The 15,997-nt window shown below is 41.0% G+C and overlaps 1 protein-coding gene across 37 annotated transcripts in view; it reads left to right on the top strand.

The window, feature by feature from the left end:
* sptan1 (spectrin alpha, non-erythrocytic 1) overlaps positions 1-15,997 on the top strand; it is a 34,088-nt gene that overhangs the window by 3,665 nt on the left and 14,426 nt on the right. For 13 of the 37 annotated variants that reach the window (XM_077248645.1, XM_077248642.1, XM_077248649.1 and 10 more), the window contains exons 2-23: positions 7,077-7,316; positions 7,845-7,970; positions 8,406-8,546; positions 8,658-8,938; positions 9,313-9,457; positions 9,626-9,780; positions 9,895-10,030; positions 10,255-10,356; positions 10,476-10,613; positions 10,730-10,840; positions 10,945-11,022; positions 11,157-11,312; positions 11,425-11,629; positions 11,845-12,026; positions 12,168-12,411; positions 12,545-12,667; positions 12,811-13,028; positions 13,278-13,370; positions 13,492-13,626; positions 13,724-13,872; positions 15,078-15,276; positions 15,393-15,497. In XM_077248645.1, coding sequence (XP_077104760.1) covers positions 7,080-7,316; positions 7,845-7,970; positions 8,406-8,546; positions 8,658-8,938; positions 9,313-9,457; positions 9,626-9,780; positions 9,895-10,030; positions 10,255-10,356; positions 10,476-10,613; positions 10,730-10,840; positions 10,945-11,022; positions 11,157-11,312; positions 11,425-11,629; positions 11,845-12,026; positions 12,168-12,411; positions 12,545-12,667; positions 12,811-13,028; positions 13,278-13,370; positions 13,492-13,626; positions 13,724-13,872; positions 15,078-15,276; positions 15,393-15,497 — 3,459 coding nt within the window. In that variant the 5' untranslated portion in view covers positions 7,077-7,079. Of the gene's footprint in view, positions 1-2,697; positions 2,841-7,076; positions 7,317-7,844; positions 7,971-8,405; positions 8,547-8,657; positions 8,939-9,312; positions 9,458-9,625; positions 9,781-9,894; positions 10,031-10,254; positions 10,357-10,475; positions 10,614-10,729; positions 10,841-10,944; positions 11,023-11,156; positions 11,313-11,424; positions 11,630-11,844; positions 12,027-12,167; positions 12,412-12,544; positions 12,668-12,810; positions 13,029-13,277; positions 13,371-13,491; positions 13,627-13,723; positions 13,873-14,585; positions 14,646-15,077; positions 15,277-15,392; positions 15,498-15,997 lie in introns of those variants that run through there. The other 24 variants (XM_077248634.1, XM_077248635.1, XM_077248633.1 and 21 more) reach the window with 3 other exon arrangements.

Here is a 15,997-nt window from a genome sequence, read left to right as displayed (position 1 = left end):
AGTAACAGGATATGTGACAGGATATTATGAATTTGTGAGTTCTTTGGGTTCTTTTTTTATATTTAATGCATGGAAGTGCTGGTTTATTATAGGTTGTGTGTGTTTGTTGCATGGTTTGAGTGGGTGTGTTCTGCATGATGTAGCTGCCACGGATTAAATCTCTTGAAATCCGCCTGCGTGTGATGTTTTGATCCCTGGGCAGCTGTGAAAGGCTGCAAGTGAACCTTTTTTTTCCCTGCAGCTCAATATAATCATAAATATTTTTTATAATCATAAATATTTCATGTTTAGGATGGGCTCAATTTGAGTGCATCATCATTCTCGGGAAAGTTCGTGGAGCTTTCAAATCTCAATCAATAAAGAAGCCTTTTCAAACAGCTATTATTTCAGCTTTTTGGACTCTTCGAACAGTTACTATTAGCCAAACTAAATCCTTGGAGACATCCCGACCGTTTGTTCTAAATTCCTTAGGCCTGCATCCTCCCATTTAGACGTCAGCGCCCCTCAGAAACAGATGTGTTACCATGGAAACTTCCAGGCTTTCAGCGTGACCTTACTTAGTTCTCAGTATTCCCAGATTGATAGTGGGAGTGAGTTTAATGATTATAAGTGCTTCACTCTTGCTGCACACTGATGTTTGGAGTATGGTATCCATCCGTGTTATGAGAAATGAAAGCTTGAGGAAATGGGTGTCGTATTACATCACTGCATTTTTTTACCTTGTGATCTGATAAGAATCTTGTTGTCCTAGCAGTGTTACCTTTAGCCGTGTTCACACCACCAGCGACTTTGTCGTTATATGTTGCTAGTCTCTGTTCTGTGAAGACTCTTGTGGTGGGCGTTCCCAGTGCTGTCGCTCTAATGTTATTGGTAGACTGCACGTCTGTCCATATATCTTTAGAAAATGCAATCACAAATTTTATATAAAACTTAGCTATCATTCTAATTTGACTACGAATTAGATTTGAAAGAATTAAAAGTAGCGTTTTGCTGTTAGAGAGTGTTGTGATATAAACTGAAGCAGTGCTCGGTTCATTAAATCATTAACTAGATTAACGATCGATCAATCAACGAATTAGGGGGCTTTCACACTGGCAGTTTAGTTCGGAACGGGGCACTGTTCGCATGAAAAATCGCTAATGTGAACCCTGTCATGGGACCCGGGTGCGCACTGGGGTACCGAACCCGAGACTACCTGGAGGAGGTGGTCTGAGTTCGGTTGCTCCCGAACCGTGCTGCGATTCGCGTGTATGTGAAAACTACACGGACTCGGGTGCGCACTTGTTCAGGAAGTAAAGTATCCTGCGCATGCGTTTTAGTCGATTATGATGTATTTAGTTAAATAAAACACACGTAAGGGATGAAGATTTACCCTGGATACGAGCAAGAGTGAGTCTGCAGTGTATTCGCGCATAGTGCGTGCAATCAGGGCAACAAATTAATGGAAATCCACTGTCTCCTCAAAAGAGTCCATTTGCAAGCAGCGGAAAAACAGCTTATGCGAAACACACACACACACACAGTTAACCTGGGTTGTTTACTCAGCTATGAATAATGGCACCAAATTAATAAAAAACACAATATATTGACCCGCGTCGTGTTTTCTATCATGCGCCGTGCACGTTTGCAATGACGTAAGATGCACGCAAACGCACCAGAGTTCGATAGAATCAAGTTGAGTGTGAAACCAGACCAACGCTGCGGGGGGCGCCGGGAACAATCGCGCCCGGGCTCGGACCGCAGCAAACGAGCCCAGTGGAAAAGCCCCCTTAAACTCACTCATTCTGCCAAAAATGACTTTCTCTCGATGACATCATCGAGTTTCGAATGACATCATTCGAAACCGACAAATAATACATTTTCTTGTCCCTAATAATAAACATAATGCAGGGGAAACTATTATATGAACTACTAATATGCTAAACTGCTCGCTGCTTAATTGATGACACAATTAACACAAATTATCAATGTATGATTCAAACTCACTGTGTGTCCTGACGGTGTGAACGGGGCTTTATAATTGACTTTTTTTATGATCTAGTTTTACCTGATTGGTTCAGTCTCACACATTGTTACTGTCATATGTATACTGCTTTGGAAATCTGTGTCACCTTCAGGCTTGTGGTTATTTATATCACAGCCCTTCTCTGAGAGAATCTTAAGAATGTCTATCAGAGGACAACCTCATTATCAGGAAAATGGGAATAACAGTCTTGTCGCTATTAGAGAATCCTGATTGTCTGGGTGGAGTGGGAATATCCTTACAGAAAATGATGAAAATTCTGTCATCACTTACCATCCTCAAGTTGTTTTAAACCTGTATGAATTTCTTTCTTCTGCTGAACACAAAAGAAGATATTTTGAAGAATGTCGGTAACCAAACAGTTGATGGACCCCATTGACTTCCATAGTATTTTTTCCCATAGGTTTTTTAATATTACATTGACTGCTCATACTTCCTTTTTTGGTTTGTGGTTCTGACCATTATGGTTGTAAAACAGCAAAGATGGTTGTTGTTTTTTTATTATACAAACCTCAGAAGATGAAATGGTTTTCAACATGTCATGTTCTAAAGCTCTTGTAATGGTTGCCTGTTCATAAATCATAAATGGCCACTGTATCATAGAAGGGCGAGAGGTTGGACTTTGCCTCTGTGCTGTGTCATCATGTGTTGGGAATGTAAGAGGCAGTTACTGAAGTGCTGTGCGAGGAGGGAACGAGGAGGGAGAAGAACGTGTGAGTTTGTATTATCACTAGTACGCAGTCGTGTTGAGAAGTGCTATCTGTTGCTACAGCTGGACTGCAGTGAGGCACTCGTGAGCGTGCAGCTTTGTATTACAGTGAGTTTTTATTACATTGTTTGTGTATTTAACTTTGTAACTCTTATTTCATGTTTAAGTATTTTGAATACAATGTCACAAAATGAATACTGAGATTGCATGGTTTTTAAAGACATATCACGGGTTGAGTGTGCACGTCTGCTGACTTTTGATCTGCACATGGGTGTGGCCTATTGCGTTTTTTCCAACGCACAGTTGCCGGCTTAATTTAATGGTAGAGATTTGTGGTCATGACACCTAACCCCACAGAGCTGTCGGACTGAAACCAGGCTGAGCTGGTCGTAATCTCCTGTCTGAGCGGACATTGAGATGGGATTGTTTTGGGAGAGGCTGGGGGGGAGGGAGGGTGGCATGCGTCCAGCTGATCTGGACAAAAACTTAATGTTTCCACAGTAAAGCACAAGCTGTGCATTAGATCTTCGGTCGTTCATCACATTTCTCATCTGGATGGGTTGAAGTTATGATTAAATCAAGGACCTCACTAATGGATCAGCCATTAGCTAATCACGTTCTTATCTGCTTTCTCTTTTCTACTCTCCTGTCATTATATCAAGCGGATGTTTTGTACATAGCAGCCACTGATTGGGCTGATCTCCTGTGGTTAATTCTCTTCATTCTCTTCATAAACCTTTGCTGTTTCTGTCTCTTTCATATTTAGCATGATGACCGCCATCTTCTCTCTCCTCCCATTCGGCCCCCCCCGTTCCACCATATTTTCCTTTATTTCCCTCATTTCTTCTATCTACATGTGTTATAATGGAAAGATGGCAGTTCTGGCCAGCATAACAAAAGACTGTATTGATCCAGGCTGACAGTGCATTATATGGCTCACTCCATAGTCTGGCCACTCTTCACATTGTTAAAAATGCTGTTTTGTTAGTTTCTCTGGCCTTGGGTTAGCTTGAACCCTCCCCAAACACATCCTATAATGGATTAGCTTCAGCAAATGGAGCACACGGTCCTCAAATGATCTTAGCATGTGATGCCCGACAACATCCACATGCAGTCACACAACAATGCTTTTGTCAAATTTAGAAATTGAATGAAGTTGTTTTTTATAGTCTTGCAAAGACTGGAATACACTACATGACTTTTGCACAGATTTTTGTCCCGATTTGCTGTCTGGATGAGCTAGTTGTCTAAAGTCATCACCAGTCTGAAGATATTGGGCAGTTGGAATTGACAGATTTCACAGAAAATCATATTGTGTACGATGGCCACACTTTGATTCCATCCAGTTGGAGATATAAAACAGGTTTGATATTTTGAGCGATTTTAGAACATAATAGCTGCTTTTCCTCCATCGGGCCAAACCTTTCTTATAGGTCTATGTCACGAAAAAATTGAAGACCGGAAGTACGTCTTTTAGTAGGGATACAGCTCTTCCGGTTAGCTTTTTACAATGACGGAGTCCGATAGATACCGCTGGACCAAATCTCTCCGCAACCTGCCTAACACGGTCAAAAACTGACCGATGACGGGGCTGATTATCCCCCCAGTTATTCCAGGGAAACCGGGTTGGTATAGTATTGGCTTTAAGTCTATTCCGACCACTTTCCTAGACGTAGATGCTCTCCTCTTCAAAATGCAAAATGCAAACTGCAAACGAAAGTGCTGCCCGGAGAATATTAAAAGAAGGCCCCTCATCCCTCCTTATTAACCTAACCCAAGACTTGCGGAGTGTTTCGTCCTTCAGGAAAGCGTGAAAGCTGAGGTATGGCTGTCTACGTCCTGATGCAGAGCAACCTGGTACACTACAACAACAGCTGCGGGTCTAGCCGTTCGCCAGTAAGGTAAACGTTTCTATGGTAACAGCGAGTTGGACCAATCAGCAGACGTTGCTGCTACGCTTAGGATTGTGGGTAGTGTAGTTTTTTTTTCATAAGATCGCGGATAAAACATGTTTTTCTTAAAACAAGGTTGATTTCATACGAACTTATAGCTTCTACAGGAGCAAAAACCTTCGTTTCACAACCTCATAGCTTGTGGTCAGTCTACTTAGGATGGTTTAGACATTATGGCTGATAATCTAAATCCTTATCTAGAAATATTGTTGACCGGAAGTTCTGTATCCCTACTCCGCGTTCCGGAAGCAGGAAGTGTGACATAGGCCTATTGCTTAACCGTTCCATTCCGTGCCGATCCGGCCCTGCCGCTACAGATATGGTTTAATTTTCCACTGTGAATACAAAATTGAACAAAATCATTGCTTTACAGACGATAAGAGATGTAATTAGCGACCGTGTTATGGACGCTGATCAAATATTTATTTTACTTTTATCCTTAACTTCGCTCAAATAGTGCGCTTGGCCATTTACAGAGAAACTGGCAGCCAGGCAACAAACAAGTGACCAATCATGTGTGGCGACATCACACATGAAAATAGCATTTAGCCTTAAAATAAATTAATAAATGAAAACACACAGAAAGGGTTAATATTTTGCCATGCTATTACTGAAACAGATGAAGAATGTTCATTTGTTCACACATCTGTGTGGAATGACTCCAGATGTTCACACCTGTGTGTGAAGTGAATTCGTCTACTCTTTGTCCTCATTTCAGACTCTTCTTAAGTGGCTCAGCAGCAGACCCTGCATTCCAAGAAACCCAGTCAGTCTGGAGATCGAGATTGAACCTCTCTGAAAATCAGCTCATAACAGCTTTCATCATCATATTACCTTACTAGAAATAAACATGACACATCATGGTCTTTATTTATGAGTATAAAGATTTCTAAGAAAATATTTGAGATAATGTTTCCAGTGTCAACAACAACCTAGTTTTGTTTCACATCTAATGGCGCTTTTCCACTACACAGTACCAGCTCGCCTCGGCTCGGCTCGACTCGACTCGACTCGCCTTTGTTTGGTTTTCCACTGTGTAAAAGTTGTACCTGTATCTGCTTTCGGGTACTTTTTTTCGTACCACCTCCGGCGAGGTTCTAAGCGAGCTGAGGCGAGCTAAGGCGATACTAAAATGTGACGTGAAAACAATGCCGACTGCTGATTGGTCAGAGAGAATCGTCACTATTCACTGCGTCATCATTGCACGCGCCAGATTGAGTATCCAGAATAACCCCGCCTTTTTAAAATAGTTTAGCCAGAGATAGTTACTAAACTTACTACTATTATTATGGCAACTCGGAAGAAGTCAAACGAGGAGGTGCAGACATTCCTTTGTTTGGTTGCCGAAGAGAGGATCCAGCGAGAGCTTGATGGGGCAACGAGGAACGAAAGGCGTCGCTATGACGACCGGGTACTATTTGTGGCGATACTTTCTGCAATGGAAAACGGAACGAAAAGCGAGCCGAGTCGAGGCGAGCCAAGGCGAGTCGAGTCGAGTCGAGCTGGTACTGGTAATGGAAAAGCGCCAAAACAGTGATGTCAAACAAGCCCCCCCACACCACCTATAACATTAATGGATCCTGGTTCAAGAACAGCAGTTTTGCAAGCCGGTATTGGAGCCAGTTTCTCTTTTTTTCTGCTGTGGAAACATTTTAAAGACATTTGCTGTAACCTGGGTGGGACCCATCTTTGGTTCAGTCATTCTGGACTCTAACATCCCCTCCACCCTCAAATGCAGCTGAAATCACACCGCCCCCACCCTACTGACAGTTGCAGTTGGATTGTGGATCAGTGGGGGGCTGATGGCAGCACTCTCTTTGTGCTGGTTTGCTCAGAAGCGTGAGGAATGTCCGCCTGGCCCCCCATGTGCTCAGCTGTTGACCATTGCTGGGGAGAGTTGTGTCTTTTAACTCATCAAATATCCACTTGGTTTTAGGTACCTCCCTCGATTAAGTGTTTGTTTCATAAAGACTTAGTGTTGTCATTTTTTTAATTAATTTGCATAAATATAATATACAGTAGTCAACATTTGAAGTTGATCAAAACAAGTACATCAAAGTTGTCCTAAGACAAGAACGGGTATTGTTCAAAATTCATGTATAACTTTGATGAAAGGTTTTGATCCACTTCAAATGTTGACTACTGTAGTTTAATGAAAACTTTGTTGCAATTTTACAGTGAAATATTTTTTAATTGGTCCTTTTATTGCTATTACCTGGAAGTTATTCCCATTGTTTCCTAGAACTCTTTTGCTGTACTCTTGTTCTTTTCTGATCAGATAAACACACTGAGGTTCTTCAAAAATTTATTTTTTGCTTACTAAGCCCAAATTCATGTGGAAGGGCATTTGGCACTTGGAGATTTATTTATTAAAGTCTTTGCCCTCTTTTAGAAAATGGATGTCAGTGGAGTCAAAGTTCTAGAGTCGGCAGACGACATTCAGGAGCGCCGACAGCAGGTTTTGGACCGGTACCGTCGCTTCAAGGAGCTGTCTACTGTGCGAAGACAGAAACTCGAGGACTCTTACCGGTTCCAGTTCTTCCGTCGAGATGCAGATGAGCTCGAGAAATGGATCCAAGAGAAGCTACAGATTGCTTCTGATGAGAACTACAAGGACCCCAGTAACCTACAGGTTTGAGAAAAGCAATTTAGAAGTTCCCAAAGTGACTCTTCTACTCATATACATACATATATATATATATATATATATATATATATATATATATATATATATATATATATATATATATTCAAATATATGAACAACTTGTAAATCAATCAGGGAAACAAATAAAAAATAAAGTACTAAAATGTGTTATCACCACTGTTCCTGAAGTGACTCCTCCCTTAAGCTGTAAATTCCTTGATTGGGTATCTGCTGTAATCAACAGTAAATTTATGTGTTGAGTCATCAGATTATAATAGCTTGTATACATATTGAGCACATAACATACAATGACTTTTATTAAAAGTATATTGTGACATATGCATATGATTATGGAGTTGGTTGAAATTAGGCGTTACAGAGTCGCAAAGCTCTCTAAAGAAATGTGTCTTCACAAAATAAATTGTTTAAAAACGAGAAGTTAAAAGCTGCATAGTATGCATCGACTTTACCATTTTTTTCTTCTTACGGAGGTTTCTTTTTGCCATCTGTTAGGGAAAGCTCCAGAAACATCAAGCCTTTGAGGCAGAGGTGCAGGCTAACGCTGGGGCCATTATCAAACTGGACGACACTGGCAACCTCATGATATCTGAGAGCCACTTTGCATCTGAAACAATCCGAGTAAGAGACTCTTTCTTTTTAATACCACATGCTACATTTCCATAACGATGAAAAGTGTAATTTATTGTTTTTTAACCTAAATGGATCAGTCTTTCACGCCTTACCGGACCTCTCAGCGACCAATAGTAAAAAGTGTCAATTATGGCGCTTTCATTCAAGTAGGTGCTTGAGTGCAGTGAAACATGTTTAATTTGAATTTCTTCTGCTTCTTTTAACAGTGCATGTCCCTTGAAAGAACTACGTGAAGTGTTTTTTTTCAGTGTACCTCAACTTCCTTACTCAGTCTTTCTATATCAGTCCAAGCTGACTTTCTATTTCAGAAAACAACATTTCTAGACTTCACCTGAGCTGTCCTAGAAAAAATATGTGTGATGCTGTGTGACAGCATTTTGTTTTGATCCTAACTCTCTGTCTTTGTCCCCTCTTTAAACTCAGACCCGTCTAGAGGAGCTTCACCGTCTGTGGGACCTGCTGCTGCAGAAGACTAAAGAGAAGGGAGTGCGTCTCCTGCAGGCCCAGAAATTGGTGCAGTATCTCCGTGAGTGCGAGGATGCTCTGGACTGGATCAGTGACAAGGTGAGAAACAATAGTAGGCGTCATATATTGTGCTATAGGCGTGTTTGGTCAATTCTGAAAAAAAAATTCACCCAAGATATTTGAAGACCCACTGACAAAACTTTCTTGCAGGAAGCGATTGCCACCTCAGAGGAGCTTGGACAGGACCTGGAGCATGTGGAAGTTCTACAGAAGAAGTTTGAGGAGTTCCAGACAGACCTGGCAGCCCATGAGGAGCGTGTGAATGAGGTGAACCAGGCAGCTGGTAAGCTAACCCAGGAGAACCACCCAGAAGCTGAGCTCATCTTGAAGAAGCAGGAGGAGGTGAACGCTGCCTGGCAGAGGCTGAAGGGCTTGGCTCAGCAGAGGCAGGGCAAGCTGTTTGGAGCTGCTGAGGTGCAGCGTTTCAATCGGTAAGTTCACACCAACGACGACAACTATAAAGTTCTAATAATCTTTCTATTTCCCTGAGAATAGGGAAGTCCACACCACTTTGAAATTTTTTTTTCCACATGATGAACAATAAAAACATTGACAGCCAATAACATACTTTAAAGAGTTTGAGCATTTAAATTGCACGGCAGATGATGTAACTGCAGAACGTGCTTATAGTAAATGTAAGGTTATAATGCTTTGATGTGGATGCTAATATAGATTTTGTTTTTCAAGACATTTGTACAGTATTCGGCTGTATTTTATGCATCTTTCTATGGGATTTCCTGATGAAATCACTACTTTTTATAAAAAATTGTCTTTAATTACTGAAATTTTCTGTTCTTACCTACAGGGATGTGGATGAGACAATCAGCTGGATTAAGGAGAAGGAGCAGCTGATGGCGTCCGATGACTTTGGTCGTGACCTCGCCAGCGTTCAAGCCCTGCTCCGGAAACACGAAGGGCTGGAAAGAGACTTGGCAGCCTTAGAGGACAAGGTCAGTGTCAGCCTATCCAACAACTTTTTTTTTTCTATTTCACAATACAGGCCAAATCAAATTTATACATTTATTCTCTCTTTTTTTTATGTACGTTCAATTTAATTCATTCTCTGTTATATGCAATCATTCTTTGTGTATGATATAGACATGCTCTCCTATCTTCAGGTAAACACTCTTGGTGGTGAGGCTGACCGTCTGCAGCAGACACACCCCCAAAACGCCACTCAGATCCACTTGAAAAGAGACGAACTCATTACCAACTGGGAGCAAATCCGTACCCTGGCGGCTGAGCGACACGCTCGCCTCAATGACTCATACAGGTGGATTAATACACTCCTTTTTGCTTTTGATCGCTTCAAATTGAGATTTTAATGTTACGCTTAGCTTACACACTGCTAGCTTGTGATGTTATGTTTTTTTTTGTTTTTTTTTAGGTTGCAGCGCTTCACTGCAGATTTCCGTGATCTGACCAGCTGGGTGACCGAGATGAAGGCTCTGATCAACGCAGATGAGCTGGCCAACGATGTGGCTGGAGCTGAGGCCCTGCTTGACCGCCACCAGGAACATAAGGTATTATCCTAAATCTAAACAAGTAGAGCAACATGGGGAAATTAAGTGTGGATTGAAAATTGGATCTACAACCTTTCTTTCTATTAAAATTTGTTTTTATAGAAACAAACATATTTGAGTGTGATTTACTAATTAAGTATTGCAATTGTAATTGCTCTTACAGTGTTGTTCTACCAAGGATGATTGGCATTGAAAGACTGATTGTGTCCATAATGTTTTATCAGGGCGAGATTGATGCTCATGAGGACAGTTTCAAATCTACTGATGAGGCTGGGCAAGCTCTGCTGAACACTGGGCATTATGCTTCAGAGGAAGTCAAGGAAAAGGTATGTCTGACCACAGATCTGTGTTTTTGTAGACTATTTGCAAACTCATAATTGAAGCCTTTGTAAATCTAAAGTGAGCAGCACCTGAATGACCCCCCATTTTGTGTTCGTCGGTGTAGCTGGGCATACTCTCTGAAGAAAAAGTGTCTCTTCTGGAGCTGTGGGAGCTACGCAGGCAGCAATATGAGCAGTGCATGGACCTGCAGCTCTTTTACAGGGACACCGAGCAGGTTGACAACTGGATGAGCAAGCAAGAGGTACGAATTTGTGTAGAAATCATTCATCTTATATTGTGAAGATCACACTTTCTCTCAAACATTTAACAAAAATTTAGTTTTAAAGATTTTAAATGTCACAATCTGTCTTCCTCAAGGCTTTCCTGCTGAATGAAGATTTAGGTGACTCTCTGGACAGCGTTGAAGCTCTTCTGAAGAAACACGAAGACTTTGAGAAATCCCTCAGTGCCCAGGAAGAGAAAATCACCGTAAGGAATCACACATTCTGATGTACAAATCAAGGCCTGGTACAATTTATTTAAAATAAATCTTAGAATTTTTAATTCTTTTAATTCTCTATTGAAATGTACAGGCCCTGGATGAGTTTGCCACCAAACTGATCCAGAACAATCATTACGCCAAGGAGGATGTGGCCACCCGCAGAGATGCAGTAAGTGGAGATTAGCACCCTGAAATGTCCCTCATTTCACCCTCGCAAGCACTTTCCTCCTCTCAATTATTGCTGACAGAAGTGCTGAATCACGGGTAATACTATATTTTTAAACGCCTTTTTTTCTACTTCAGCTGCTGAGCAGGCGTAACGCTCTTCATGAGCGTGCTCAGTTTCGCCGTGCCGCCCTGGAGGACTCCTTCCATCTGCAGCAGTTCTTCCGGGACTCAGATGAGCTCAAGAGCTGGATCAATGAGAAGATGAAGACCGCCACTGACGAGGCCTACAAGGTATGATGTCCTAGAATTAATACAAGTTGTTTTGCACATTTGGATTCAGTCTATATTTCCTTCTTTTTCTCATCCTATTTTCCTTCCCATCTCTGTTCCCTCTTTTTTTTAGGACCCATCCAACCTGCAGGGGAAGGTACAGAAGCACCAGGCCTTCGAGGCCGAGCTTTCTGCTAATCAGAGCCGCATTGATGCTCTGCAGAAGTCAGGCCAGGAGCTGGTTGATAGGAAACACTATGCCTCCAGTGAGGTGTCCACCCGAATGGATGAGGTCAGCTCTCAGTGGAAGAAACTTCTAGAGGCAACTGAGCTCAAAGGTGAGAAAATGCTCAAGAGTTTGAATATAGCGTGGACAAGAATTACTGGAGGAGACTATCTGACTGACAATTAATGTAACAACCACTGTTCATTTATTTCTACCAGTGTGTTATGAAACCATAACTTTTTCTTGCCTCTAGTTCAAAACTGTGGCAAACATAACACAAGTAAAAATATATATTTTTTAATGATATCACATCATTTACCATTGTAGGGATTAAGTTGCGTGAAGCAAACCAGCAGCAGCAGTTCAATCGTAATGTGGAGGACATCGAGCTGTGGCTGTATGAGGTGGAGGGACACCTGGCCTCCGATGACTTTGGAAAAGACCTAACCAGCGTCCAGAACCTTCAGAAGAAACATGCTCTGCTAGAGGCTGATGTGGCTGCCCACCAGGTAACAATGTCTGAATGATTTTGAAAATAACTGATATAAGATATGTAGACTTTCATGTATGATTCTATACAATTGGCTGTTTTGCTAAACATCTAAACTTCTTTCATCTTAACTGACAGTTTGTTTCTCTCCTCTTGACAGGACCGTATTGATGGCATAACCATCCAGGCCAGGCAGTTCCAGGAGGCCGGCCATTTTGATGCTGATAACATCCGCAAGAAACAAGAGGCTCTGGTGGCACGCTACGAGGCCCTAAAGGAGCCCATGTCCGCCCGTAAACAGAAGCTTTCAGACTCTCTGCGCCTTCAGCAACTTTTCAGGGATGTAGAAGATGAGGAGACCTGGATCCGAGAGAAGGAACCTATTGCTTCCTCCACCAACAGGGGTCAGTGTAATTAAACATGACATATTACATGAAATGAGGTCTTAGTCAAAAGAAGTTGGCATTCTACAGACTATCTAAAATAACTATAAAGTGTTGACATTCATATAACAATGATCGTCTTGTACCCTCTCAGGAAAAGACCTTATTGGAGTGCAGAACCTTCTGAAGAAACACCAGGCTCTGCAGGCAGAAATCTCTGGTCATGAGCCCAGAATCAAGGCTGTTTCTCAGAAGGGGGAGGCCATGGTTGATGAGGGTATGATTTATGTCTAGCATTTTCATTAGACATTGACTTTGTATTAGGCTTTGTTTCAGAATTAAACACCTTTAGTCAATGTAGAAACAATAAATTTGAAGTATTTATGAAATTTAAAAATGCTTTTTTCCCCACCGTTTCAGGTCACTTTGCAGGGGAGGATGTGAAAGCTAAGCTCCAAGAGCTGCACAATCGCTGGGATGGACTAAAGGGAAAAGCAACCCAGCGTAGACAGGATCTGGAGGACTCCCTTCAGGCTCAGCAGTACTTCGCTGATGCCAACGAGGCCGAGTCCTGGATGAGAGAGAAGGAGCCCATTGTAGGAAGCACTGACTATGGCAAAGACGAGGACTCTGCAGAGGTAAACGAGGATGGGGACTGGAATTTATCTAGAATGGACCTATTTTGGGTTTAGAGGCCTGAAATTAGTTATAACCTCATATTTAAGCAAAACTTGCAAATTAAGGGAGAAAAGTAATTAATTTACTGTTCTGGTGTTTGTTTCATATAGCATCTCTCATTCACAAGATCTTTAATTGGCAGAACTAAAATTAATTTGCTTTGTAATGTCTCATATTGCAGTTTTATGTCTCATTGTTATCATTTACAGGCTCTGCTGAAGAAGCATGAGGCACTGATGTCTGATCTGAGTGCATATGGCAGCAGCATCCAGGCCTTAAAAGAACAAGCTCAGGGCTGCAGAGTAAGACCACATAACAACACTACTACATTGACCAAAAGGAAATAACATGGACTACATGCGCACCCTTTGTTCATTTCATGTCAATGAAAATGTGTTCCTTTTTCATGGATTTCATCAACAGCAACAAGTGGCCCCCACTGATGATGAGACCGGTAAGGAGCTGGTTCTTGCTCTGTATGACTACCAGGAGAAGAGTCCACGTGAGGTCACCATGAAGAAGGGCGACATCCTCACTCTGCTCAACAGCACCAACAAGGTAACTAATAGGGCATGCTAAATGTTACTTAGCATGACAGTTTGGATCTAAATGAAAGTTTGAACTCATTTAAGTAATATATTTATCTTGTCCTCAGGACTGGTGGAAAGTGGAAGTGAATGACAGACAGGGCTTTGTTCCCGCGGCGTACGTGAAGAAGTTGGACCCGACTCAATCTTCCTCTCGCGAGAATCTGCTAGATGAACAGGGCAGCATCGCTCTGCGACAGGATCAGATTGACAACCAGTAAGAGTCATTCTGCTTTCAGTTTTCTTATCAAATGATTGTGGGCAGATTTCTCACTGTATTTGTAATATGCATTAGTGCTGTCAATGTAAGTCAGTAAGATTCTTTTGAATCAAAAAAAAAAAAAAAAAATTATTTTATTCAGCAAGGATGCATTAAATCGATCAAAAGTCACAGTAAAGAACTTATTCATCAGGATAAATTCATGTACTCATGAAAGAATCCTAAAAAAATAGTTTTCAGCATTGACAAGAAGAAATGTTTTCTAAAGGATCATGTGACTGAAGATTGGAGTAAAGGCTGCTGAAAATTCAGCTTTGCCATCACAGGAATAAATTACATTTTAAAATATATTAAACTGGAAAACAGTACAATTGCTACATGCGGTTTCATTCAACTAATTAATCCGCATAGCGTGTAATTCACTAAACAATTTTAATCGATTGAAAGCCCTAATGTGAACATGTATGTGTACTTGCTTTTATACCTCACATCTTACATTCCAATAAAATCATTTCTTTTTAACACAAAGCCTCTTAAGATCTTTGCATCTTTATTCTTCATGTAGCTCAAAAAGGGCATCTGTTAAAAACTAACTCTCAATAATGTTTCTGACCCCTCGTTACTCCTCTTTATCCTTTATTTTCTTTCTTGTTTTCTTTCTTTCTTCATTTAAATGCTTGCATGTGTCTGCTTGCCCTGCCCTGTGGCAGGACTGTGGTCACCAAGGAGGTGTGCAGCGTATCTATGCGCATGAAGCAGGTGGAGGAACTGTGAGTAGGCCTAACCCATGTCATTCCTTTGATCAAAGAAGCCTTTGATCAATCGTTGCAAAACCTTTATCCTCATTCCGCTCATCCATATGGGATTTCTGTCACACTTTAAGTCCTCTAACATTCTATCCTTCCTATTATATATCCCTCTGTCCAGATAATTCTCATTCCTTCTCAACTCTTCTATTTCATCAAGGGATAGAAGTTCACATCTCTTCTGAGCTTTTTCCATTCATAGAATTGGTGTCTAGAATTCATTCTGCATTTTCAGTAGCTGACTATGCAGATTTCTCGTCAGTAGATGAACCCCCGTCTGTGTTTCCACCACTCATTTCCTCTCCTAGAGGGAGATGTTTCAGTCCCTGTGTTGAGGTGGGAGTTGCATTTTAAGGTTCTGACTTTTCTCTTTATCCCTCTCTCCTTCTCTATCAGGTATGGTACACTGCAAGACTTGGGAGAGAAAAGGAAGGACATGCTGGAGAAGAGCTGCAAGAAGTTCATGCTTTTCCGTGAGGCGAACGAACTGCAGCAGTGGATCAATGAGAAAGAGTCAGCGCTTACTAATGAGGAGGTCGGCTCTGACCTGGAGCAAGTGGAAGTGCTGCAGAAGAAGTTTGATGACTTCCAGAAGGTATGTTTCTGCTACACATATGTGACACATTTATCATCGGACACTAGCATTGGCTTGTACATATTTCCTAATTATAAACTCTTTGTTTTGTCTTTTTTTGTTTTATTGTTTACTAGGATCTGAAAGCAAATGAGTCTCGGCTGAGGGACATAAATAAGGTGGCGTCTGAGCTGGAGTCTGAAGGACTGATGGCGGAAGAAGCTCCGGTTGTGCAGGCCCAGGTGAGAGGAAAACACTTTATACACACAGTGAATTTGATTATACATACACATACATACACTACTGTTCAAAAGTTTGGGATTGGTAAGATTTTTTTTCCCTCTTATTCTCACAGAAGCTGCATTTATTTAATCAAAATATAGTAAAAACAGTAAAATTTTGGAATATTGTTACAATTTTAAATAGCTGTTTTCTATTTTCATTTATTTTAAAATGTTATTTATTTTTTATTATCAAAGTTGAATTTTCAGCATCTTTACTCCAGTCATAAGTGTCACATGATCCTTCAGAAATCATACTAAGATGCTGCTTAGGTGCTCAAGAAACATTTATTATTATGAATGTTGGAAACATTTGCACTTATATTATTTTTGTCAAAACTGATTCATTCTTTTTCAGTATTCTTTGATCAATAGAAAGTTTAAGAGAACAGCATTTATTTGAAATGCAAATCTTTTGTTACATTATAAATGTCTATCAAGTCACTTTTGATCAATTTAAC

The sequence above is a fragment of the Siphateles boraxobius genome, unplaced genomic scaffold (genome assembly GCF_051911475.1).
Source record: "Siphateles boraxobius isolate OS27281-9 unplaced genomic scaffold, OSU_SipBor_1 11, whole genome shotgun sequence".
NCBI classification, from domain to species: Eukaryota; Metazoa; Chordata; class Actinopteri; order Cypriniformes; family Leuciscidae; genus Siphateles; species Siphateles boraxobius.
This window is presented reverse-complemented; position numbering and strand designations above follow the sequence as displayed.